Source organism: Ambystoma mexicanum, chromosome 1q (assembly GCF_040938575.1).
Source record: "Ambystoma mexicanum isolate Mex_15411 chromosome 1q, UKY_AmexF1_1, whole genome shotgun sequence".
NCBI lineage: Eukaryota > Metazoa > Chordata > Amphibia > Caudata > Ambystomatidae > Ambystoma > Ambystoma mexicanum.
Window position 1 is genome coordinate 223,083,428 of NC_090922.1, and position 26,387 is coordinate 223,109,814.

Below are 26,387 nucleotides of genomic sequence, written 5' to 3' on the forward strand. Positions count from 1 at the left end.
TCCAGACCACTGGCGTCGTGCAGCGACTGACACAGGTCTTCCATCTGGCTATGACCAGAGAAAATCTCATCTGGTACCGTATCAGGAACCAACCCTTCCTCAGATCCCTCATCCACCTCAGAAATATAATCCAGAGGCTGGAATGTGGGCACAGAATAAGGGACAAAGACATTTTTAGCCTTGGCCAGAGCCTTTCTAGGGGGTTCCACCGTGCCACAGGGTTCCTCCGACAAGACAGCCTCGAAAGGCGTCGAGGGCGTTGATGGAATTGGCGTCGACGTCGAGCGTGGCGCCGACATCTTTGACACAGTCCTCCAGGGCGGAGCCCCAAGCGTGTCCTTCGACAGCCTGGGCACCGATGGCATCGACGACTTCCTCAGAGGTGGAGCCTCAGGAGAGTCCCTCGACGACCTAGGTGTCGATGTCTTCTTCCTCGAAGACTTCACAGGCTCCAACGGTCTCGAGGGCGTCGAGGACCGGGAGCTGGAACGGGCATGACTAGAACGATTCCCCTTGTCCGAGCGGGACCTCTCCCGCAAATCGTGCCAACCACCCGAGCCCGAAGGCGTATGAGCGGTGCCTCTAGTACAGTCACGGCTGGCTCCTCTCGGAGGCGTGGACGGACCGGAGCCCTGCGATTCAAAAATCGCCAACATCTCCTTACAGAAGGAAGCCCATTCCTCAGGAGTCGAATGCTTGGTGGGACAAGCACCCGCCGACGGGAGGCGTCCTCAGACGAGGACCGGGAAGGCGACCGATGACGGCGCTTCCGCAAGTGCCTTGAAGAGGCAGAGGAATGGCGGGACCTACTACAGGAACGAGACCTCCCGGACCGATGACGACGATGCGGAGAGTCGCCCCTCGAATCGTCTGTCGAAAACCCAGAGGACCACGGCTTACGAGGCTTGGTCACCTTACCAACAGAAAGCTTCTTCTTAAGCTCCCGCAAAGCCTTCGACATAAGCGACTGGCAGTCTACACAATCATCCGTGTCTTGGTCTTCACCGTGGCACCAGAGGCAGGCATCGTGCGAGTCCGTCAACGACATCTTGGACCCGCACACCCGACACTTCTTAAAACCCGGCCGCGGGGTGGAAGAAGACGAAGACATCATGTATCTTCACAAAGGAACTGTCAAGGAGTTCCCCCCTTCTCACTTGAGTCCGATCTTTGCTGGATTTCTTGGTCGATGCCTTCTTGCGGACGGATCGGGTCTTGAATAAGGCTGCACAAGTCTCTTCCGACTCCAGCGTGCGTTCAAAGTTCCGGGACGCAACTATCCAGGAATCCGGGAAATTAAGAAAGTGCACTACTCAGCACACAAGTCCAGGAAGTAAGAAGAAAGGAGAGGGACTAGGAATGGAGTTAGTAGGGACAGAATCAGGGAAGCAATACCGCGAGCTACGGAGCACACGTCTGGTCGCTACTTTGCAATAGCATTGAGACGCACAGAGCCGTGGGGGGCATGGTCTATTAATAGAACACGCTACGTCCAACGTGTAGAGCGAGGATGGCGTTTCACGCTGGACGGCCATGTTGGGAGTACCAGGGAGTGCAAGCCCCGTTGAGACAAGGACCAGGAAGTCCAAAAGGGGCGCGTTCTGTAGGTCATGACACAAACAAAAAGGTTTGAAGAACCGAAAGAACAATAACTCAGAAGAACCAAGGCGCGCCGAGATCTCCGAAGCAAACACGTTCTCGGAAAAAAACGAACTGAGGCTACGGGCGTCGTGCGTCCTACTTATAACATCCAGTGACGTCGGCTCGACAGAGGCCCTCGAGGACAGCGTATCGACGTCATCGACGCAGGAGCCGAAAAAAAAAATAATTCCGAAGCACCACAGCTGTGGTGATTACCTGTCATAGATATGGAATATGTCGGAGGACCCAATCCCCTCGAAATGGTTTTACTGTGAAGCTTAATACAAAATGATAATAAAATCAAATAAAAAAAATAAAAGAAATGAGAGTGCACTAAGGGGGTCGACTGAAAGAAGAGAACCAACGGTCGTGGGCCCAATGTGAAGTAATCTTCATTGTGAAAAGTCCTCTTCCTCGTGGCGAGGACCTGTATAGGGACATACAGACAAACTAAGATTTTAATATATTAGGAGTGTTCTTCACTATAGTTCAGGAATTGTTTTTTATACAGATCTTATTTCAAATATTTTGCTTCATTATGGTTTCTGCCCCGATGTATCCAAACTGTAGATCAATCGTGTCAGCTAAGAATGCAATCATAGCGATGTCCAATTGATCTCATTTTCATGTTATTCTTTACTGCAATCATTATTGAAAGAAAGACACTCCACCATTATTAATGAGCCTTGCTCCCGAGTCAAGCACCTAATGTAAGCCACTTAATACTCTTTTTTCTGCATTAAAGTCCATGCACAGGAACCATTCAGCTTTGCTCCTGGCTCATCGCAGACACTAAACCTGCATGTTGTGTAGATGCTGCTTAAATAGGTATAGTCTGTCCATGCTTCTTTTTCCATTTTCTATGCAAGATATCGTTTAATAATGAATGCAAGGACATTTTACATGAAAATGAGGTTAGACATAAAAAAAAGGCATGGGGGCAAAGTTAGAACAATATACTACCCATGATGGAAAACAATCCCTGAAATAAGATTGGTTTGAAACAATATTCCTGACATTATAGTGAGGAGCAGAATGTACGATGGTGGTTTGTATATGTGGTTTATTCGCCTCCATATAGATCCTCCACATTGCAATGAGGACCATTACATGGATTAATACAGGAACACAAATTTGTATGTTTCCCACAAGTGAAGGTCAGCTTACATGATTTGGACATATAGTAAGGAGCCAAAATGGTGGGTCAACAGGTTTTTAAACATAGATGTATAATGCTAGTTAAAATGTTATAGGGATGGTGTTGGTCAAGAGTGGATAATTCCTCTGCTCTTGAAATAGCAGGCGACACAAAGAAATGTGATGATTGCAGTCATAATGAAGGGATGTGGGGCCGTGGCCTGGAGCTCATGGTGAATAGAGGCTGAGTTGTCGTGTTCTGGCCGAGACGCTGCATCTTGATCCTTTTTAGCTGGATGCAGACACTCCTCCGACGCAGAAAGCAGCCACGATGGTGGAGAAAGCGATCCCCAGCACGGGCCGATGAATCAGCAGGAGAATCAGAGTTAAAAAACGCATGAGAACCTGCTCGTACTGACCTCCATCCCCATCTTCGCCTGCACCCAAGATGGCGGCCGTCCCATGACACCAGCGCCAGTCGGGACCAAGACGCCGGCCGCCTCCACCGCAGTGGACACACGCAAAGGAGGGACTTGCAGGGGCCGTGGCCGCGGAGAATCACACCCCCCTGTGGTTGCACCGACAAACATTGGGTCCCTTCAACCCTGGTGACCTACACCGCACCGCGGGCTGCCGCCGGGAGCCCGCTCCAGTGAGAGGAGGAAGCCCCGCCCGAGATACGCGGCGGACCAGCGAAAGACTCAGCCGGGAAACGCTAAGGGCATCCACTCGTGAAGCCGCTCCAGCCGACAGATGTATGTGAAAGCATACATTGGAATGAAGAAAAGCCCACATCTGCGAGCGGAGCGGGAATGTGAAGGGAAATGCTGGGCCAGAGAAAACGAGGGTGCTCTGCCTTCCGCTTAACCGCCGAATTGGCAGGCTCTGGAGAGAGAGAAGCCGACAAGCCAGAGGTGAGGAGGGCTGGGGGGCGAGCAAATTAACGGTGGAGCCTCTGAAGCCACCTCTCTGTTATGTGCACCAAAGCTCACTAATTGCACGTCCAGGGTGCTCCCCCGAGAACTGACCAGGAGGTGGAGGGCATCAACCCCAGGCGGTAACAAGGAAGCACCAGTCCCCCATCGCGGGAACTCTTCACGCCACATTGAGACGACAGAGGGACATTTAGCACGCCTAAACAGAGAACTGTAGGCGCTGTGAGACACGAGAGTGGCTCATATTTCACTGAGTGACCGCAACAGATTGAGCCTAGCACACTCACCCGACCTCAAGATCCTCCGGCTAGACTAACATTAGGAGCCAAAATACACTCCTCCTGAGGTAAACTGGGCACCGCAATACCAAGACTTCGCCATGGCCGCAAGAAGCAAAGCAAAACCTGCCACAATGGACACCTATGTCACCGCTAAAGCAAAGAACTCAACCCAATCACACCCCTCCACTCCTGAACCCGCACAGACAAAAGGAGTGGAAACTACTGAGAATCAGTCCCAAGTGCTAGAAGCCATAGCATCACTGCGCATATTCATAGACTCAAAGATCGATGAATTCAGATCGGATATCCAACTCATGCACCAGGAACTTAACAGAAAGAGTGACAAATGCTGAAGCAACCATTAAGGGGACAACGGAGGACACTGCGGAATTGAGGCCAAGGTTGTGGACCTCGAGAGGAAAGTGGCCGGAGCGAGGTCCGAGGAGGCTGAAGGACGGGCCAGATGGGGCAACATCAGAATACTGGGAGTTTCAGAAGGAAACGAAGGCTCGAACCCAACGGCCTACATAGAATCCCTACTACAACAGGAGATAGGCGCCGAAAAACTAACACAAGGATTTGCAGTGGAAAGGGCACAGAGGTCCCTCCAAAAGAAACCCCCTCCTGGCTCATATCCTCGCCACATAATCGCCAAAATACTTAATTTCCAGGATAGAGAAACCATCCTGAGGTATTCCATAAATGACATATAGGAGGTACGAGCGCCTACTAACCTACACTCCCAATGTAGACATAAGCAATCAGAAACCAGGAAAGTAACTCACACAAAAGTTAGCTGAATAGACGCGGCCCTCGCTTGGCCTCGCACCAGGCGCAGGACTTAACCCCCACGAACAGACCAGGACAGTTGCCTGACCGACCCCGCTCGAGCCCGATACCCGGATGGTCCCGACGGCACGAGAGCGCCTGAGCACCGCAAGAAGAATGCAGTCGCTAGGCGCACCAGTTCCAGTTACGTTAATTGTTTTGTTAGTTATACAGTCTCCATACCACTACAATCGAAAAGGCAAAGGATAAGAAACACTGAATCCAAAACGGGCAGAACCAAGAGCCGAGAATGGAGACCCCCTGACGGGATGCAGAGACCACTGAGGAATGTCAGAGTGGGCAGAAACGAAAGACTCGCCACAATATCCCCATGGCAACACAACTTAAAGTGATGACGTGGAATGTGCGTGGGATGGGCTCATACCTAAGAAGGAATCGGATTCAATCCCAACTCCGCAGAAAGAAGATTTCGATTGCGATGCTTCAAGAGACCCACCTATCGGAGGAGTCCTCATCCAAGCTAGCCGAATGATGGGGAGGAATCGGAAGAGGTGCATCCTACTCTAGCTACGCTCGTGGAGTTTTTACGTGGGTGAACCCGAATGTACCATTCCAGTTACAGGGCATGGAGGCCAACAGAGAAGGCAGGTACCTAATAATGTGGGGAACCATCGAGCACACAGCGGTTTGCCTAGTGAACTCCTACCTTCCTCAACATGGAATACCCTCACACCTCAAAACACTACATACTAAAATGGTGCACCACAGGGAAGGAACCTTGGTATGGGGAGGTGATTTCTATTGCATCAGAAATGGATCCATAGATAGATCAGTACCTCCCCAAAAACCAAACAATGCTGCCACCCGTGCACTGAACAGCATGTTGGAACACCTCAACTTGGTGGACATCTGTAGAGAGCAACACCCCACTGAGAGAAATTATTCATACTACTCAGCCCCACACAAGATCCACACGAGGATAGATTATTTGTTCATCGATAGGGAACAAATCTTGATGGCAGACACTACGGCATACTTAGGCAGATCTATCTCCGATCACTCACCACTAATCATGCAATGGAAACTAAGTGGACCTAGACCACCGATTCCGACGTGGAGAATGCCCACTGCAGCACTCACTGATCATGAATTCAGAGAAGACCTTGGCTCTAAATTAGAGGACTATATAGACAACCACCAAAGGCTCTGTAGCAAGCTGGAGCACACTATGGGAAGCAATGAAAGTAGTGACGCGAGGTGAGGCAATATCAGGAGTGGGAGGTATCCGGAAGCATCTAAGAGTAGCACTAGAGGACCGAGAAGCGAAAATAGCGCACCTGGAAACCTGCTCCGACGCCACGCCGGAGGTGGAGATGACTTTGCAAGAATTTCACGAGGAATGCCGAATAGCCTGGGACAGATTAGCTAAATTTGACTTCGCAACAAACACTGCCAGGGCACACAAAGAAGCTGATAAGCCAGGCAGATTGGCCTGGCTGTGCAAGCGCGAACAACCAAGACATCTTCCAACAGAGATCACGGACGAAAGCGGGACAACACATAAATCGCAACAGGACATCAATAATGTTTTCGTGGAGTTCTACTCCAGATTCTACTCCCATGACAAACAAATACCCAGAGAGGAAATAAAAGCCACCCTGGAAGAGATTGGGCTCCCGAAACTGTACGATGAACAGAGAGAGGCATTGGAAACCGAGATCACCACAGAAGATGTTACAGAAGCAATCAGATCCCTAGCTACTTGCAAGGCTCCCGGAAGCAACGGCCTCTCACCCGAATTTTACAAAGTGTACGAAGCAACTATCACCCCAATACTACACAAGGTCTTTATGGAGGCATATGAGAAAGGTATTCTCCCCAACACCATGAAGGAAACGATCATAATCCCTATGCTTAAGCCGAACAAACCACCCAATGACTGCGACTCCTATCACCCACTTGCGATGTTGAACTACGATAGTAGAATCCTGACCACTATTCTGGCCAAGAGACTTGCGAAGGTGGTGGGAACTTTAATTCATGACGATCAAAATGGCTTCGTCCCAGGACGCAACACCACGGCCAACCTGAGAAGGCTTCAACACATCATGGCAGAGACCCACACAATAGACGAAGATCTAGCGGTGCTCTCACTTGATGCCATCAAGGCCTTTGATTCCATAGTCTAGGAATGGCTGATCGAGGTGCTAAGAGAATTTGGTTTCGGGGAAGGCTTCGTGAGATAGGTCAGGGTGCTCTACAACTCGCCTGTGGCAAGAGTGTAAACTGGTGGAACAATTTCAAAACCCTGGGCGATACAGCGAGGCACCAGGCAGGGGTGCCCACTGTCACCGATGTTATACATCTTAGGTCTGGAGCCGATAGCTATCTATTTCAGAAAACAGTTCTTCGACGCGGGCATAAAGCTGGGCAACCAACACTCCATAATATCGCTATACGCGGACGACGTGCTCTTATACTTGAAGGACTCACATGTCAACGCACAAGTCACATTAGACGTCCTTGATAACTACGCACGCTACTCAGGGATCAAGTTCAGCAGACTGAAATCCTGTGCATTTCCACTGGCCAGACTCAGGGGCCTGGAAGAAACTTGACAGATGTGGGGACAAAATGGCAGCCTGAAGTATTCCGATACCTGGGAATCAACATGAAACACACTCCGGAGCTCACACACGACCATAACACTGAAACAGCAATGAATGGCCTCCGTAAATCCATGAAATTTTGGTAAAAATTACCACTCGCGATGATGAGCAGAGCAGCTATTGTAAAAATGATAATCCTTCCTCGATTTTTGTACTACTTCATAAACATCTGCCACTACATTCGACCACCCTTTTTCAAGAAGCTGGAAAGACTGATCAGGGACTTCCTATGGGGACCAACCAGGCACAAACTGCCCTTATCAATTCTCACGCTGCGTCACAAAGAAGGTGGGGTGCAACTCCCCGACCTCCAAATGTATTACCTAGCAGCACAGCTCAGCCATGTGACGAGGTGGCTTCAAGATGAGTCGAACACTGAGTCAGAATTACTAAGACAAATACCCTCCAAACTGTTCCCTAAAGAGACACTCTGGGAACCCACTGAAACAGACACAAGATGCCCCCATGATCGCAAAATTAGGTAGGCAGATTTGGTCCAGAACTTGCTCCATCCTGCAACTGAAACATCCATATTCCCCCAACACCCCCATCCTGGTAGACGCATGCAAGACCGCAACAGATCTCAAAGTGGCGAGAAGCTGGGAGAGAGCTGGGATCTACGCATGGGGGGACACGTTTGACGATGGCAAATTCAGAGACTTTGAATCACTGCAGACAAGAGAGGGACTCACGAGTGGCCAATTCCTGTGGCACCATCGACTCAAACAGCTTGCTAAGAAGAAATGGGGAGACTGGCCAGAGGAACCCACCTCAGACCCTTTACTACAAGAGATGCACAAACTAGCAGATGGCTGGAAACCAGTGACCCGGCTCTACAGTCGATTGATGGACAGACCCAATCCCAAAAGTGCAGCACTGAAGGAACGGTGGGAAGCTGATCTGGGTGTCACACTGACGGACAAAGAATGGGAAAGAATACTACTCTACCCCAAAGAAGTATATAGGAACACCAGATTCAGGCAGATACAACTAAATGTCCTGTACAGGACATACATGACCCCACAGAGGTTGGCCAGTTTTAACAAAAAGGCATCGTCGAAATGCCCCTGGTGTGTCAACGACACAGCTGACCTGATCCATATGTTCTGGACTTGCAGCAAGACGATGAAACTCTGGTCCAAAGTAAAGCAGACCTGCACAGGTGCGGGTATCACCAGATACAAATGGGACCCGAAAGAATGCTTACTAGGAGCCCATCCCAGAATGAGCAAATATAAACACGTAGTCAAATTGATGGGCATCTCCTGCATCCTTGCAAAGGGAACCATAGCGATGGCTTGGAAGTCACCTGGGGGCCCGAGACACGGACGCTGGATCAAGGAGCTGGAAAGATGGACTGAAGCAGAAACCAAAGCCTGGCAAGATGGGGCCAACACTGGAGCGGATGACACAAATGACACCCTCGAATCATGGAAAGCCCTTCTGCGAGATATACCCTTCGCCGCGGACCACAAACCCCCCTGAAAGAACCGTCCAAATTAACACACCACATAGATGAGACTTATCCTAACTTACGGAGATGCCAGATTTGACCCCCGCCTCCCGACACCTGAACCATTGTTCCTCTATATCCCTACCCCTGATTAGACACTATAGCACCATATGAAGACTGTTTCGGTTAATTGTTCGCTATGTTACTATTTGTTAAATGTTATTATTATAAAAATTAGACATATTGCTAATTCCTAATTTGTCACATGTCAAATACCGTCTATATGACTAAATGCCAATAAAATAAGTTTAAAAAAATAAAAATAAAAATAAAATAAAAAAATAATGAAGGGATGTGATGTATTTAAAATATATACACATTCTTTCACATGGACTGGACTGGAGTGCTTGTGACTATTCTGAATAATGGGATGAGTGTTATCCAAGTAGTCAAATAATGTATTTGATTTGGATGGAAAAGATCCCCATTGAAAACTAAGTGGAATCAAATTGTAGTATTGTCAATAATAATCAACCATGAAAAATTGCATTTTGTGCATGGGACACCCATAAGGCACAGCATGCTGTACCCCAAAAGACTCAAACAAAGTGAAGCCCTTACAGCAAGCTGCGCAAGGATACTCTCACAGTGAAACAAGGGGCCAAGGTTCACGCAGTCCTGAGGAACAGAGGCTCTGTCAGAGGGCACAATCAGTATTCATGCCCCTGATGAGGGCTTAGTAAAGAAAAAAACAAGTAAACCAAGTCAGGTCATATCAAAGGTACGTAAGCAGCGCAATATGGAGATTTCAAACTCAGTATTTTTAAACACATACCTCTCTGACTGCTGCATTTTCTATCTTTGCGTCTCATGTTCTGGTTTGTCTACTTCTAGGCAGAGTCATGTCCCTTTTATTTTGACAATTTACATGGCAACATTTAAAACGTATATTAAACTTTTGATCTTCGAACCTTCTTATTGGATACAAGCTTAGCTTCATGACTACATGTTCCTGGATCTCTAATGTTTTCAATTCACCCTTTTGGTGAGTTTGCTTTGTTCTGAACGACTTTAATTGGTTCCCATTACAATATTTAAACAGAAAGAAAAGGCATAAGTACACGAGTAAACATTTATAAATAAAGGTGACTTTTGGCCCATTGATAAAAACGTATGAGAGAAAAATAAACAATTTATTTTAGAAAGCTTTTCTTTGTTACAAAGACAGGCTGATAAAAACAATCAGTTCTATGGGCAGGCCAGAAGGCTCTTCCACAGCATAGAGGAGAAACCTCCCAGGAGGATAGCTCAGTGGCAGCGTGCTCGACTTGGAAACAAGATGACACGAAGCAACACAGGTTCGATCCCTGGGTCCGCGCTTAGAAACCTCTGGGTATTAAGCGCGTTATAAATAACCTATCATAAGAGTTGGCTCAGGCTTGTGCCCACTGGTCAGGAGTGGGGTGTGTGGGCAGGGAGGAAGGAAAGAGTCAGGGTCTGCTCCTGCCAGGGTAATTACCACCCAGATGTGCGCTTCTTAGGTCCTGCTCACACCAAGGTCTGCTCCTGGTAGGGATTGCAGTTCAGTTGCAATTAAGCAATTTATCTCATTCTGCCTCCCAAAACAAGGACATTCTTTCCTAGAGCAAGCGGAACCAACCTGCCAGCCTCCCAATGTTGTAGCCTACTATTCCCAGCAGCCCGAGCAAGGATAGTGGTGAGGGGTCATGGGAGTTGTAAGCCAATACATCTGGAAGTTGACCGGTTGGTACACCCATCCTAGAGGGATGCATCCAGATACATTCGTCCTCCTGCACGGTCTTCCCAACACCCATCTGAAGCAAGCACACTTTGCCATGGCATCCTGCTACATGGTTTGATTGGCTACAAGATTCAATTATTTGTGCCCATTTCATTTAGTTAACAAAGAGCACATTAGGTTTCCAATAAGTAGTATTCTAGTCTGCCAACATGACTATGAAGGGTATGAAGAGGTCTTATGCTCTAGTCAAGAAGCCAACAACCACTGGAAATTCAGGCAGAGTTTCCGTTGAGCCACACCTTTCTTGCAACCTTTTGACTTAATGAGCCACCTTCTTTGAGACGATCACATGCATTTTTTGACCAAGTTACACAATGTAGATATTAAGAAGTCAGTCCCCTCTGATTTTCCTGAATGGCAACATACTATTAAGACCACACCCAGGTTTGCTACCAAAGGTGGCCCCAGAGTACCACACCAATTATATAGTCAGCCTAACCGGTTAAACTATCCTAAGCATCAACTACATAACAATATTTTGAATAGGGCACTGAAGGTCTACTTGGACAGGATATAGTTTTAGTTACACAAAACAAATTCTTGTAGGTTATGTTGTAGGTATTCTAGGTAGGGCAGACCCTCAGCAATCATTGGACCCTGTACTCAATGTTCTCAAAACAAAGGAGCAATGTTAAGAAGCAAACCATGCAGTCCACCCTCCCCACTGCAGCTTTGCAAGGAAAGATCCAACGTGCTACAATTTGGGAAGCAGCTACATGGAAGTCTGACCATCTACTGTTCAGATATTGCTACCTTGCTTCGGCTGACAGAGCTGATGCTGCATGCTTCCTTCAATATGCTTTTCAGAAAGGAACTTTCACCTTTAGCCTTACCTCCCAAATTCCTAAAATACATGTTTTTAAATTCTAAAATCATATGGATAAGGAGAGGAATTCATACTCAAGTTAAAGTAAAACACAAATAACACTGGCTCATGACCACAGATTGAGGAGTGGCACCTATGGCCTCCTCTGCCAAAGAGGCTAGTCACATCCTGTGTTCGTCAAAAATCAAAACTTATTAGAGCCGAGTCAGATAGTGCATGGCATACTGAAAGCCCTCCTTCCAAGGACCAACTTAAAGTGGCAATGCAATTTAAGTACTTTAAAATGTCTTTCTTAATACACACACTTTGTTGTTTGCACAGAGCTGCTTTAAAAAAAGGTTGTTTGGAAGTGTTCTGGTGTCCTCACAATATGCAATAAAGGATTTTACAAATATTAATATGGTGGAGGATGACAACACATGTACACCGCATGTGCTCAAAAAAGGAATATTTTAAATAAAAAACCATATGTTATTTATAACTTTAAAATATTTTAACAAGGACAGACCGCCTCAATCCTGGAGCAATCACGCAACCAACAAATCTGGGAATTCATTAACTTTACTTAAAAGCAGATGTGAAGTGGCCAACTTTCCTTATGTGGGAGAGAAACCTTTTCTTTACCAGATGCGTTTCTATTTTTAAGACGCACTCAATCATCAGACTGCATAACTTGTTAATTGTAAACTGGTTATATCACTTGTGCAGCACAATATTTATGCTGTATGTATGTGCTGCAGTACAATCATCTCCTGATAGAGGGTAAACAGTTGCCCAGGTTTCTTGTCAAATCATTATTAACAAGACCCAGTGAAACATCTCCCTATAAAATTGCTAACAATACCCAATGATCTACCTCCCTGTCATGAGATATCCCTAGCACAAACCAAAGGTCACACCTGCTAGTGCGGATCATGCCAACATAGGGCAGACATACAAGTATCAAAATGCTACTTGAGTAAGAATGGTTAACTCAATTCCTGGTGACTTGGCAGCTTTACTCCATCAATCCTTCCAATTAGGAAGATTTCCGGCTGTGAAGCCTACCCTGCCCGTATCTTCGTCCCACGCTCTGAACGTTGTCAGCACTGGCACCAATGATTCACAAGGCCCTAGTGTCTTCATCACAGATCTCTTAGTGAATGCCTCATAGAAGCTTAAAATCTTCCTCATCAATCCCACATCTCTTGTGAACTGGTATCAAAGCGTCAGAATTATTCTTCAGCAGCTTCAAGTCAAATAGAGGATTTTTGTTACGAAGGCGCGTGGCAAAGAGATGGCGGCAGGGCAGGAGACTAGAGGTATGTATAGTGCAGCTACAAGAGGTAAGGCTATGGTTCATGCAAAACTCAGACACACCATCATTCAGGATGAAGCCATCCTTGGTCTCCATAATGGCATAAGTGACAAGCCCTGCAAATCCAAGCTCTTCCTCAATTAGGCTGGCTGGCTCTGGTTTACAGATGGCATGATAGCGGGTGATAACCTCATCCTCCGTGAGGCTTTCATGTTCCTCTTTGGGTCTGTGCATGTGCACGAGATCCAGGATGCACTCTGCTATGGTTGTGGAAGACCGGAGGCTTACAGCTAGTTTCTGTTGTTGTTGCAAGATCAATTTGCCACAGTCCACCTCCTTTGTTCTCTTAAAAGCCCAGCAGTTTACCCACATCTCTTGGCAAGAGTGCCAATGTTTCCAAAAATAAGTCATGAAGTCCTTTGGGAGCGTGGCATTCAAATTCTTCACTGCCTGCATATATGCAATTTCTGAGTTAGCAGATGTCAGCTCCAAAAAGAGTGGCCAAATTATCTCATTATCTGGGGAACCCATCTCTTGAGCCTTTCTAAACAGCAGGTGTTCAACCTGGGAGCGGCAGATCTGGACCTTGGCATGTGGCAGCAGCTCCTTCACCACAGCATGGTCCTCCACCTCCGCACCTAGCACCAAACAGGCCACCTTGAACTTCACTTCTGGCACACTCTGCACAAAAGACACCAGGGTGAAGCGCAGCAGGTCTGGTACCTTCCGTGTCAGGCAGTAAGCACATGCGTGCCCTTGCCCCTCATCATCGATGCACAGGACTGTGTAGAGTTCAAACTCGCCATTCACACTTACCATCCTGTCAAACACTAGCATCATTGGGTACCTTTGGCAGAGGGACCTCATTATTGACGTGAGGAAGAAAAAGGTCTTGATGACAACCTGGTTATCCACAAACACCAACTTGACCTTTGCTCCTGGGTCGTTGGTAAAGAGGGCATCTAAAGAATGGAGAGTTTCGAAAATGCCATTGTCCCCAGTTTTGCAGTAACACAGCAACCGGCGGATGTCCTCTCCACAGATGAACTGCTTGGAGATGTTGTTAGTGGTGCGTGTGGACAGGCAGGAGTTGTTATACAGGTACCCCTTCTTGAAATAATAGGCAAATTCAATAGGGCAGAGTGCATGATTATGAGATAGACAACAGTCAGTGATGACAAGACATTTTTTTTGCTCGCTTATCCGAAGGACGAGGTAGGCCTTGCAGCCAACAATCTGGGACTCCTTCCTATTCCTGAAAAAAAAGGTAAACAAGAGCAAAATGTGAAAATGTCAGTAATCATTTGCCATTAATCTAACCCGAAGAACATTTTTCTTACCCCTATTCCCAAGTCCCACATAGCCCAGCCTTGGGTTCCAAAACCTATTTCATTATTACTTTAAGTTCCATCTGCCAAGCAGTTGCTTTAATAATTGACAAACCTTGAGAGGGATGATGAGGATGATGATGATGATAATTCACTTTTTTAAATCTGAAACCCCACACCCAATTTGTTAACAGTACTAGGGTATTCCATCTAGACGTGGTTCCATGTATTTTTACCAAATACATTTCAATGCGGTAACTGACCACTTTTTTACGGATTTCTTCACTGCAAAATGCGTATGGGTGTGGGAGGGCCTCCCCCGCCTGCTCCTCATCCAATATGGACTCCGCCAACATTCTGCCTGCATTTTGTGTTACAAATTTGCTAGTAAAAAAAGTGCAGTGAAAAGGTTCTGCTGTGAAATTTCTGCATTAAAAAGAATGGCTACCAATCCTTTTTATGTGGAGCAAAATCATCAATTTGTAAGGACTTCATTCATGTATCGGGTAGTACAGGGATGATAAGAAAGAAGCACCACAGACACTCTTTACTCTCTACTCTCTATGGTATATAGTATAGTATGAAGTAACCTTTCCTTAGGTGTTTCTTTGGTGCGTGGAGGGAACAAAGTATGCAGACTTGTTGACTATACACATGTACTAAAGTGCTTTTCTTCGAATTCTAAAGTCTTGCACCCTTGTAAGATAGCAGCACCCACCAGTCTCCCTCCACCCCTTCTCACCACAAAGTTGGGTCAAGATTAAACACTACACTAGGCTGATCAGAATTCAATCTTCCAGCAATCCTGGATATCAGTTCTGTGAGCACAATGAACATGTATGGTTATAAGGAAACTATTACCATCTACGACCACACTCCCCTATCAAAGGAGTAAGCTCAATCCGCATTGGAAAGGGAGGAGAGATCTGAACGTATTAGAGGAGGACTTAGAGGTTTGACCCTAAATTAAGGGCCTACGGCCAATATGAGGGCAGCCCAAGGTTAACAGGCCTTATAGGGGACAGTTGAATGGTTACAGACTAATGTTTCCGTTTCATCTTGGACCTTGGTTATGCCTCAGAAAGACAATAAAAAAAAATACATACACTACTAAAATGTTCCCAAGATTGTGGTCAACTCAAAGTGTTCTTTTTTTTAAAATGGAGGCAGGGTTCTAGGGCGCTTTATAGAAAGGACGCCTCTGTATCATGGACCTGACTATGCCCAGACGGGTTCAGAGCGTGCAGCTTCTACAAGTGTAATATACCATAGACCACTGTGAGAATCTCCCAAGTAGACCTCGGGAGTCCCTTATTCAGTTTTGGCCAGGGAAGAGCTGTCGCTTTCAGATCCCAACCCTGGGGGTGGACGAGGGAGGATCACCTGGGTAGGGGAACCCAAAGTTATGTTCGGGGGAATGCCCAAGGTGAGACTCAATACTACACCGCGGAAGGAGAGGATAATGAAGTCCCTGAGATTTTTCTTGGCTATTCCACATCTACCTCCCTTTCAGCTAAAGAAGCTCCCTTTATCCAACCACCCCTACACCTTTGGTAAGCAAACAAGGAGCCCAAACCCTGTTACCCTCACAAACCACAATTCTCAGAATCCTTGGTTTTGTGTTGCTTTCTCGAATACTGCTGGTTATTCCCGTTACAGTCCCTCTGATTATTATTTCCTGCACTCCCAACCTGCTCAGATAAAACACTACCGTCCACACAATCCCCCTTGTTTATTTCATGATAACAATCCCAGTAATTCTGTTTGCTTCACAAACCCTATCAATCTCCCTCTACTGAATTTACCAACTCCCCTGGGACAAAGAATATAATTTCTCATGACAAAACCCCCTCTTTTGACACAAATACTCTTGTATCCCGTGGGAGACAGTTTATCTGACATGTCCCGACATAAGGGTCAAGGAATGTTAGGCAATTGATCAGAATCAAACACACCTGACTGCCCTTTCCCTTTCCCACAGGGATAAAAGTTGGAGCGAGACAGCACACTAGGAGCAAGGCAGACCACACAACGTGAGAGCTACCTCAGCACAGCAGTTCAAGAGGAGGCGAAAGACGGTGCAAGTCGAGAGGATACCAAGGGGAGACGTAACCTTGCCCTTATCGACAGTGACCCGTGAAGCCTCAAGAGAAGGAATCGTAAGACTACGAACAATAGCCAGTGTGTGTTGCAGCAAATGTCAACGGTGCCCGGGCGCTTCCTCCGCTGACAGCGAAGCCAGGGAGAGACGCATGGCCCAATGGTTCCGGCCTTGACTCTATAGACAAGAAAGCAAAGCAGTTCATCACAGCCGGTGAGTCGAGGGGAGAACCGATAAAGAAACCGAACTGTGAACAAAACTAGCAAGTGTCTAATTGAACTTTGAAAAAACAAAGAACTGTTGATAAAAGAAAAGGGGAAAGCCAGTATAGCGAAATCAAACACTACGTGGGTGTTCACTCGAGAAACTCTGGGCGATTACCCTGCTATTTGAACTACAGTAACCAGAAGGCCTTAGGAAAAGGCAGAAGGGGGTCAAAGTGGTCATACGGTGGTCCTGTCAAATCCTCAATACAGTCTAAAGTATTTGACCAACAGATGATTGAGAAACTGAGGCAAACTGATCCCGCATGGTATGAGAAGTGCATTGTAAAGGCAAGAGTGAACCCGGCGAAGGGATGCTAACAAGAGGGGACAAAATCTGAAGTCCCATGAGCATTGTGTTGACAGGAGTGAACCTGGCGGAGGGAAGTCCACAGGGAATTGTTTGAAAAGACATTAAGACTTGTGAGTGTAAGAGTCTAAAGTTCTATGAACAGTGTGTTGACAAGAGTGAACCCGACGGAGGGATGTCCACAGTGAACTGTTTTGAAAAAGGGGCAAAGCCTAAGCAAACTGTTTAAAGAGACATTTTGTTTTTTTTAATACAAAAGCTTTGTAAGACCAGGAGAAGTGGAGTGTCCCCCTTGGCATTGGGATCCGAGCCCGGAAGAGGGAGAACCGGAAAGAAAAGCTATTTTGAAGGAGGGAGGCTGGAGATTGAAAACGGGTTTGAACCTGAAAGAGGGAGATACAGGCAGTGCTTTAAGTGGGCCAGTCTCCAGAAAGTGGGGCTGAGCCGGGGCCCAGCCGGGGCCCCCGTCCCACACAACATTGGCGGGATGCATTAACCCGCCGCGGCCGCAGCCGCGACGGGAGATGCGCCCGTCATTATGTAGGCCAAGCTGACAGAAGTGCCAGCCAGCCACAGCGACCCTGAGGCTGGCGGCACTTCTGTCAGTTAGTGTAACTCCCTCTGATGACCCCTCATCAGGGTCATCAGAGGAAGTTACTGTCCCTTTGTTTTCCCTCCCCAGGTCACTGACCCCCGCGGGCTCCGTGATCTAATATGCAGATTAAATCACGGAGCCCGCGGGTTCGCAGAGGGTGAAAGACGCCTCGGGCTCAGTGATCTATGTGCTCTGAGCAGATAGATCACAGAGCCCGAGGTGCCTTTCTCCATCGGCAAAGCTTTATAAAAGATGCCTTGTACTGTGTACGTTTCAAGCCATCTTTTATAAAGGTAGAAATATTTCTATGTTTATAAAAGACGGCTTGAAACGTGCACAATTCAAGGCATCTTTTATAAAGCTTTGTCGACGGACAAAGCCACCTTGCGGTTTGTTTTGTCCGTCATCAACGCTTTATAAAAGATGCCTTGAATTGTTTACGTGTCAAGCCATCTTTTAGAAACATAGAAACATGTTATAAATATCTATGTTTATAAAAGGTGGCTTGAAATGTACACAAACCATAGTAAGGTAAGCACACAAGTGTGCGTAACTTACTATGGTTTGTGCACTTTTCAAGCCACCTTTTATAAACAGAAATATGTAACATTGCTATGTTTATAAAATATGGCTTGAACAGTACACACACCATAGTAGTACGCATACAAACATATAAATGCTCACATACATTTATATATTTCTTTGCGCATCTTACTATGATTTGTGCACTTTTAGGCCACGCCCACAATGAAAGCCACGCCCCCAAACGAGGGCCCCCACTCAATTTCTTACCCCACTTAAAGCACTGGATACAGGGGTGGAAAATCACCACCCAAAGTTCGTCGAGCAAGGAACTGTTCAACTGAATTGTCGAGTACGAGGAGGGGGACCCAGGGGTGAGACCGTCACCCAAAGACACACGTGGCAGAGAGCTTGTTGTGTGCGTTTGTTGAAAATATCAGGCCCTCGAAGGCAAGAGACTTTTTATTGAAAAGAGACTTAACCATTGAAGAACCTGATAGCTGGAACAAAACTGTTAGCTTATACTGGGAAAGCTCGAGTCTGTGCTGTGCTCAGGAGACCCACCTTGTCCCGTGGTAAAAGCGTGGGGAAGGGAGACCCCTGGCAATCACATCCCGACTTATTATTTGTGAACACTTTTTTCTTTATTGAAATCCGTATCCCACTCTCTTTCTATAATTAGTTGTAAGGATTTGGCAATAGTTTTTTTTTAGTATAGGCCTTTCTTTCTTTGACACAACGCCATGGGGACTGCCTTATTTTTTCTTTGATGGTCGATGCGTGTTCCCCACTTAGATTTAGGTTAGGTGTTTTTCCCACCTGCATATTTGTTTAAATAAACACCCTTGAATCTTGATCACTTGTGTCTGTCTTTACTGTTGCCAACATGAGTTCCTCACACCGCCCAGCCTTTTTCAGGATCTTGGCTTGCAAGTCATTTCAAAGTACACATGGCGTTACTATTTAAAAATAACTTACCTCTGAAGTGATCCACTTTAAAGATCACACGATTTGCTACTAGTCAACTTTTACAACAATCCTCACGCACATGCAGCAGTCTCTAATCTTATCTTTAAACATCAGATTGATGACCTATTGACACACACAAAAACCTACTCATCCTGGGAGGAGACTTCAACTTAAAAATGGGCAACGTTCATCTAGCCAATCTTTTTGATAGCATTGAAGGTAATGCAAGAGGCATCGCAGACCCCAATATGCTAGATTCTCGATCGTGTGCTAACAGCGTCAAATGTAATTCTTGATTGTATAAATGGGTACTGAGATCAATGCAAACACCTTTATAGGTTTCCAGGGTAAAATCTTCTATTGATTAGGTCTGCTTCTCTAAGTGCTCATAAAGAATTTGATTGCAGATTTCTTTAACGCTAAACGTGTGCTTAGCGATCAACACCCTACTGTTCTTAGATTTCACTGACAAGATCCTATCATCAAGCAGGCTAATCTTTTGCATTTAAAATTGATCAAACCTCACTGTAATAAATTGCCATTAAGGTGGGGAAAGACGGACACATCCACCCTACAAGGAAGAGTTGTGGTAACCAATATTGGATTGATCGGCTGCATATTGGATAAGGAGGCAGACAATTGCATGCTCACTGCAAAATTGAACAGTTTATCCACCAACATTGCAGAAGAATTCCATGTTACTCATTGTAACCCAAGGCAGTACACCAAAGGATCTTTGGTTTAATGCGGCATGCATACATGCTAAACACAACCTGCTTTCTGTGTAAAAGGCCCCTAACATGTTGACCTAATCAGTGCATGTACACAATGTAGAAAAACGATTGACTCACCCAAGCAACAATTGGACATTGAGATCTAGGCGGAACTGGCATTAGTCAAAGGTAGAAAAAATACTGAAATATTCTGGGAGTTGGTAAACAAAGCCCTGGTTTAAAAACAGACTGTGAATCGTCTGGAAACTACTGTTCCAGACCTGGTCTGGGATTCTCATTTTGACTTATTATATGGGGAGTCTAACCTCACCAAAGAGCACAACCAGTAAACAAGAGATATTACTAGTGGAGAACACAATAGGGCCAATCAAGTTACCCCATTTGCCGGTGTATACCTAACAAGAGGTAATGGAGGCGATACGTAAAATAACTAATCGCTCCCCCGGAACGGACGGTATCCAAGCAGATTTGTTTAGAGATCAAACAGAACTATGGGGTCCAGTCTTGATAATAGGATTCAATGCCATAATTGCTGCAGAGAGGATACCACCCTCCTGGAAGAAAGAATTGATTTAAACCATTTTCAAAAAGGGGGCTAGAAGTAAGGAATTAGTTACTTACCTGTTACTCCGGTTCTCCAGCATTGGTATCGTTCATAGATTCACATGATGTGACTATTCCCCGTCGTCAGGCTGGGAATCCTTGGTAACAGAGCAGTTTAAACCTAAACTGACTACCCCGTTGGCCATCTTCAGATTTGGCAAGCGCACATGAGTGGCAGTAAGAGCCAAACGATGAGCCATGTGGGAAGTAGGTGGGAGGGTTGCATTTGAATCTATGAAAGATACCAATGCTGGAGAAGAACAAGTTACTTTCTTACCTGATAACGTTCTTTCGATGGGATGGTCCGACGACGTATTCCATATCTATGACATGTAATCACCACAGCTGTGCTGCTTCGGAAACTTTTTTCGGCGTCTGCGTCCTACGTCGATGCGCCGTCATCGAGGACCTCCTCCGACGTCCGACGTCATCCGATGTGATAAGTAGGACGCACGACGCCCGTAGCCTCAGTTGTAGTTTTTTCCCCCAGAACGTGTGACATTAGTCAACTGCCAGTCAGACACAAAGCCTTGCGGAACGTAAGCTGCAATCGCAAAAGAAATTCTGCAGCGGGGAAGGCAGGGCGGGAGCGATATGGAATACGGCGTCGGACCATCCCCTCGAAAGAACGTTACCAGGTAAGAAAGTAACTTGTTCTTCGAGGGGATTGGGTCCTCCGACGTATTCCATATCTATGACAGACTCCCAAAGCAGTACCAGAGCAAGGAGGAGGGAAAGAATTTAGAATCAAAATTTAGAATAGCCAATCAAATAGCAGAGCAAAGGACCGCCTTGCCAAAGGCCAGATCCTGTCCCCGGATGGAATCGAGGGAATAGTGACGTACAAATGTATGTACTGAAGCCCAGATGGCTGCATCACAGATGTTGCGAATAGGAACACCCCTCTGCAGGGCAGTAGATGCAGCCATACCCCTGGTAGAATGGGCCCGCAAGCCAGCCGGTGGGTCCTTACCCGCCAAGCGGTAACACTCCGAGATGGCCAAAATAATCCAGCGAGACAAAGTCTGTTTCGTCACAGCTTGCCCCAAACGCTTTCCAGCGTAACCAATAAAGAGTTGATCGTCCACTCTGACCCGGGACATGCGTGAAACATAAAAGCTTAAAGCTCTCCTAGGATCAAGCCTATGGAGCCTCTCCTCTTCCTTACCAGGATGCGGAGGAGGATAGAATGCCGGAAGAACAACCTTCTGGGCCAAATGAAATTCCGTCACTACCTTCGGAAGAAAAGAAGGACGAACTCTAAGGACAACCCTGTCCTTGTGAAATACAGTGAAGGGTGGCTTAACTGAAAGTGCCTGTAACTCACTCACTCTGCGAGCGGAAGTAACCGCAAATAAAAACACAGTTTTCAGAGTGAACAGCCTCAAAAGGCAAGAATGTAAAGGCTCAAACGGAGCACCCATAAGAAACTTAAGAACAAGGTTTAAATCCCAACCGGGCACCAGGAAAGGTGACGGAGGAAACACATTAGTGAGCCCTTTCAGAAACTGTGAAATTGAAGGGATTTTAAAGTAAGAACACTCTTCAGACGAGCGCTTAAAGATGGACAGCGCCGCCAGGTAACCTTTAATGGTACCCACTTGCAAGCGCCTGTGGGCCAAAGAAAGTAAAAAGGACAGAACCATGGGGATGTCACATGCAAAAGGATCCACATTCTGAACTCTGCACCAGTCGCAGAACTTACGCCAACGGTACAGAGACTTTGTTGCTGGCCTTCGGGCCGAAAGCAACACCTCCATCACGCCTTCAGGGAGGTCCCAATCCTTATACCTCAACCTTTCAGAAGCCAAACGTGAAGGTTGAGGGTTCTGGCCTCTGGATGGAGAACCTGACCCCCCTCCCGTGAGAGCAGATCGTCTCGGTAGGGAAGACGACGTGGAGGGCGGATGGACAAGTCGAGAAGGTCCGGGTACCACGTCCTCCGAGCCCACGCCGGAGCAATGAGGATCATCCGGGAACCGAACTTCCGTAACCTCCGCAGCACTTGCGGGATGACGGGGACTGGAGGAAAGGCGTACAGCAGCGGGAATGACCACTCCACCACGAACGCGTCTCCTAAGGCTCCTTTTGGAGGAAATTCCTGTGAGCAAAACCTTTCGCACTTCCGGTTGACACTCGAGGCGAAGAGATCCACTTGAGGGATCCCCCAAAGGGCGAAGATCTCCAGGAGAATCTCCTGAGCCAACTCCCACTCGTGAGAGATCGCGCTCTGCCTGCTCAGAGCGTCCGCCGTCACGTTTTCGTCTCCGGCCAGATGAACTGCCGAGATCAAAACCTCCTGCTGGATGGCCCAGAACTCGAGCTGCATCGCCTCCCTGCACAGAGGAAGTGACCCTGCCCCCCCTTTTTGTTGAGGTAGTGCATTACCACTGTGTTGTCCGTCAGGATCAGGACACTCTTTCCTCGCACAGTCGGCAGAAAAGCCTTCAGGGCTAGCCTGACGGCCCTCAGCTCCAACAGATTGATATGGAGTCTGGACTCCGACGGAGACCAACGACCGCTGACTGTCAGCCCGTTGGCATGAGCTCCCCATCCCGTGAGGGATGCATCCGTCACGATCGTCACCTCCGGCCAGGGAAGCCAAATTGGAGCCCCCTTCATCAAGTTGCCTTCGACGGCCCACCACAGAAGGTCCCGGGCGACCGAGGGCGGCACCTGAACCGGGTCCGACATCCTGCCGGAGGACTGCGACCATTGCGTCTTGAGTGCCCACTGCAAAGATCTCATCCGCAGGCGAGCCTCTGGCACCAGAAGAATGCAGGATGCCATGAGGCCGAGCAACCTCAAGAACTTGAACGCTGGGAGCGTCTGGGCATGCTGAAACTTGTGCACCATCTGCTGAATGTGAAGAGCCCTCACCTGGGGAGGAAAACACTGCCCCAGGGAAGTGTCGAGCACTGCTCTGATGTACTGGAGCCGCTGTGTTGGCGTCAAATGGGACTTCTTTAAATTGAGGGAGAAGCCCAGCCTGTGAAGGGAGTGGCAGGTGACGGACAGATGATCGGGAGAGCTCCCCCTGATCAACCAATCGTCCAGGTAGGGGTAGACGTGAATCCCCCCTTGCCTGAGATGCGCTGCCACCACCACCATGAGCTTGGTGAAAACCCTTGGGGCGGAGGTCAATCCGAACGGCAGGACCCGAAACTGAAAGTGCGAGTCGCCAACCGCGAACCTCAGGTACTTCTTGTGCTTGGGATGGATCGGCACATGGAAGTAAGCAACCTTGAGGTCGAGTGATACCAACCAGTCCTGAAGCTGAAGGGCCTGGAGGACTTGAGAGAGAGTAACCATCTTGAACTTGTCCTTCCTGAGGAGTTTGATCAAACCGCGCAAGTCCATGATGGGTCTCAATCCCCCATCTTTCTTCGAAATCAAAAAATAAGGGGAATACCATCCCTTGTTCCTCTCCGCTACAGGCACCAGTTCTATGGCGCCTTTCTCCAGCAGGGCTTGAATTTCCTGCGCAAGGAGCGGATCTGGACTCTGCAAAGAGAGGTTCCCCGGTGGATTGTCGCGAGGCCTGTGCCGAAAGGGAAGACAGTAGCCGTGGGTTATGATCTCCAGAACCCACACATCTGAAGTAATGGCTTGCCACTCCACAAGATGCTGCGCGAGCCTTCCCCCAACCGGTGAACCATGGGACATGGCCTCATGACTGAGTGGGAGCGGCTGCGGCGTTACCTGAGGGCAAAGAGGCAACTGCCCGAGTGGCCTTGGCACCACGGGTACCCTGTCGTCCACCTCTGGTACCCCTGCGTTGGCCTCTTTGACTGCCAGCTCCTCTCGCTTTACTGAAGACGAGTAATAGCGAAAGGAACCACCCCTCCACTGCTGTCCCCTAGGACGAAAAGGCAGAGGTTGTCGAACTGCAGCGCCCAACGACTTCGCTGCAGCTTTTGAGGTCTGCAACCTCTCAAGGCTCTCGTCAGCCTTGCTGCCAAAAAGGTGTTCACCGTCGAAGGGCATGTTGAGGAGCCGGGACTGCACATCAGGAGCAAACCCCGACTTCCGCAACCACGCAAACCTGCGTTTCACGGTGCTTGCCGCCATGGACCTACTGACGCATTCAGCTAAGTCCAAACTCGACTGAACGGACTCACACATGGCATCCTTACCATCCTGGACCATAGCAAGGAAACCATCCCGTGCGTCCCCTTCGGGAATATGTTCAGCCGCTAACGCAACACAGTTCCACAGAGTGTGTGTGAAACGAGACAAGGCACAAATGGAGTTGGCCGCCTGAAGCGCCATACCACCAGATGAAAACACTTTCTTCGCCCAGCCATCAAAACGTTTGTCGTCCCTATCAGGAGGGATGGTAGGGTACGACGCCTGCTTTGCCGGGGCCGTGGCCGCCTGCACCACCAAACTCTCCGGAGTGGGGTGCCTGGTCAAGTAGCAGGGGTCGCTACTGACTGGACGGTATTTTCGCGACAAGGATCTGCCCACCGCGGGGAGACTCTCCGGAGCAGTCCAAGCTGCCGCCACCCTTCTCTGTAAAGCCATATGGAAGGGCAGTACCGGGTCAGTTGGGGGACCAACATCAAGGATGTCCGTTAGATCATCCTGCACAAACTCCCCTGGGGGAGCAGACCATCCCAAGTACTCAGAAACCCTAGCCATAAGGCGCCGGTACAAGGAATCGGCATGAGAGCCAGGCTCAGGCCTACAAAACTCCACCTCCGGAGAGGTGTCCAGTCCACTGGCATCATGCAGTGACTGCCTCAAATCGTCAAACTGACTATGGCCCGAGACAATTTCATCTGGAACCTGACTAGGAACCAGGCCATCAGAATCCTCATCCGCCTCTGAAATATATTCCAGGTGGCGAAAAGAAGGCCCCCGAGAGTGCTTGCTCTTAACCAGAGCCTTCCTAGGGGGTTCCCCCGTGCCACGGGGTACCTCCGACACGAAAGGCGTCGATGTCGTTGAGCGAATCGGCACCTGCGTCGAGAGAACAGGCATCGGCGCCGAGAGGATCGGCGTCGAGGAAATCAGCGTCGACGTCAGATGCAGCGCCACCAGCATCAGCGGCGTCGACACAGCCCTCGAAGCCGGAGCCCCGAGCGTGTCCTTCGACGACCTGAACGTCGATGTCTTCCTCGAAGACCTCACAGGTGCACACGGTCTCGAACACGTCGAGGACCGGGACCTGGAACGGGTACGTCGAGAACGAGTCTCCTTGTCCGAACGGGACCTCTCCCGTGACTCGTGCCGACCACTCTTGCGAGCGGTGTCTCTCGACCTCTCACGACCGACCCCACTCGGGGGCGCGGACGGCTTAGTACCCTGCGACTCAAGAATCGCCAGCATTTTCTTCCCGAAGGAAGCCCATTCCTCTGGCGTCGCACAGCTGGTGGGGTAAGCGATGTGCCGGGCAGAGTCCTCCGAAGAGGACCTGGAAGACGACTGGTGTCGGCGCTTCCGAGAATGCCTCGAAGAGGCTGAGGAGTGGCAAGACCGACTCCTAGAAGGAGACCCACGAGACTTCCGACGATGACGCAGAGAGTCACCCCTCGAATCGTCTGTCGAAAGCCCCGCAGACCTCGACTTCCGGGGCTTAGACACCCGACCTACCGGCAACTTCTTCTTACGTTCGCGTAAGGCTTTGGACGTGAGCGACTGGCAGTCGATACAGTCATCCGTGTCGTGGGCCTCCCTGAGGCACCAGAGGCAGGCGTTGTGCGAGTCCGTCACCGACATCTTGGACCCACACTCCCCGCACTTCTTGAAGCCCGGACGCGGGGTCGAAGACATCTTCACACGAAGGATGTTCACAAAAACGAACAGGTTCCAAGAACCGAGAAGAACAGAACTCCAAAGAGTCGAGGCGTTAACCGAGATTCACGAAGCAACACGTTCGTGGAAAAAACAGAACTGAGGCGACGGGCGTCGTGCGTCCTACTTATCACATCGGATGACGTCGGACGAGGTCCTCGACGACGGCGCATCGACGTAGGACGCAGAAAAAAGTTTCCGAAGCAGCACAGCTGTGGTGATTACATGTCATAGATATGGAATACGTCGGAGGACCCAATCCCCTCGAACCAGAGTTACAGGTAAATAACTAATTCCTTCTCCAGCATTGGAT

The 26,387-nt window shown here is 48.3% G+C and overlaps 1 protein-coding gene across 1 annotated transcript in view; it reads right to left on the reverse strand.

The window, feature by feature from the left end:
• Positions 1 to 10,079: 10,079 nt before the first annotated feature.
• LOC138526852 (uncharacterized protein ZSWIM9-like) overlaps positions 10,080 to 26,387 on the reverse strand; it is a 198,320-nt gene continuing 182,012 nt past the window's right edge. Inside the window, exon 3 of the mRNA XM_069637600.1 lies at positions 10,080 to 14,105. Coding sequence (XP_069493701.1) covers positions 12,701 to 14,105 — 1,405 coding nt within the window. The 3' untranslated portion in view covers positions 10,080 to 12,700. The remainder of the gene's footprint in view (positions 14,106 to 26,387) is intronic.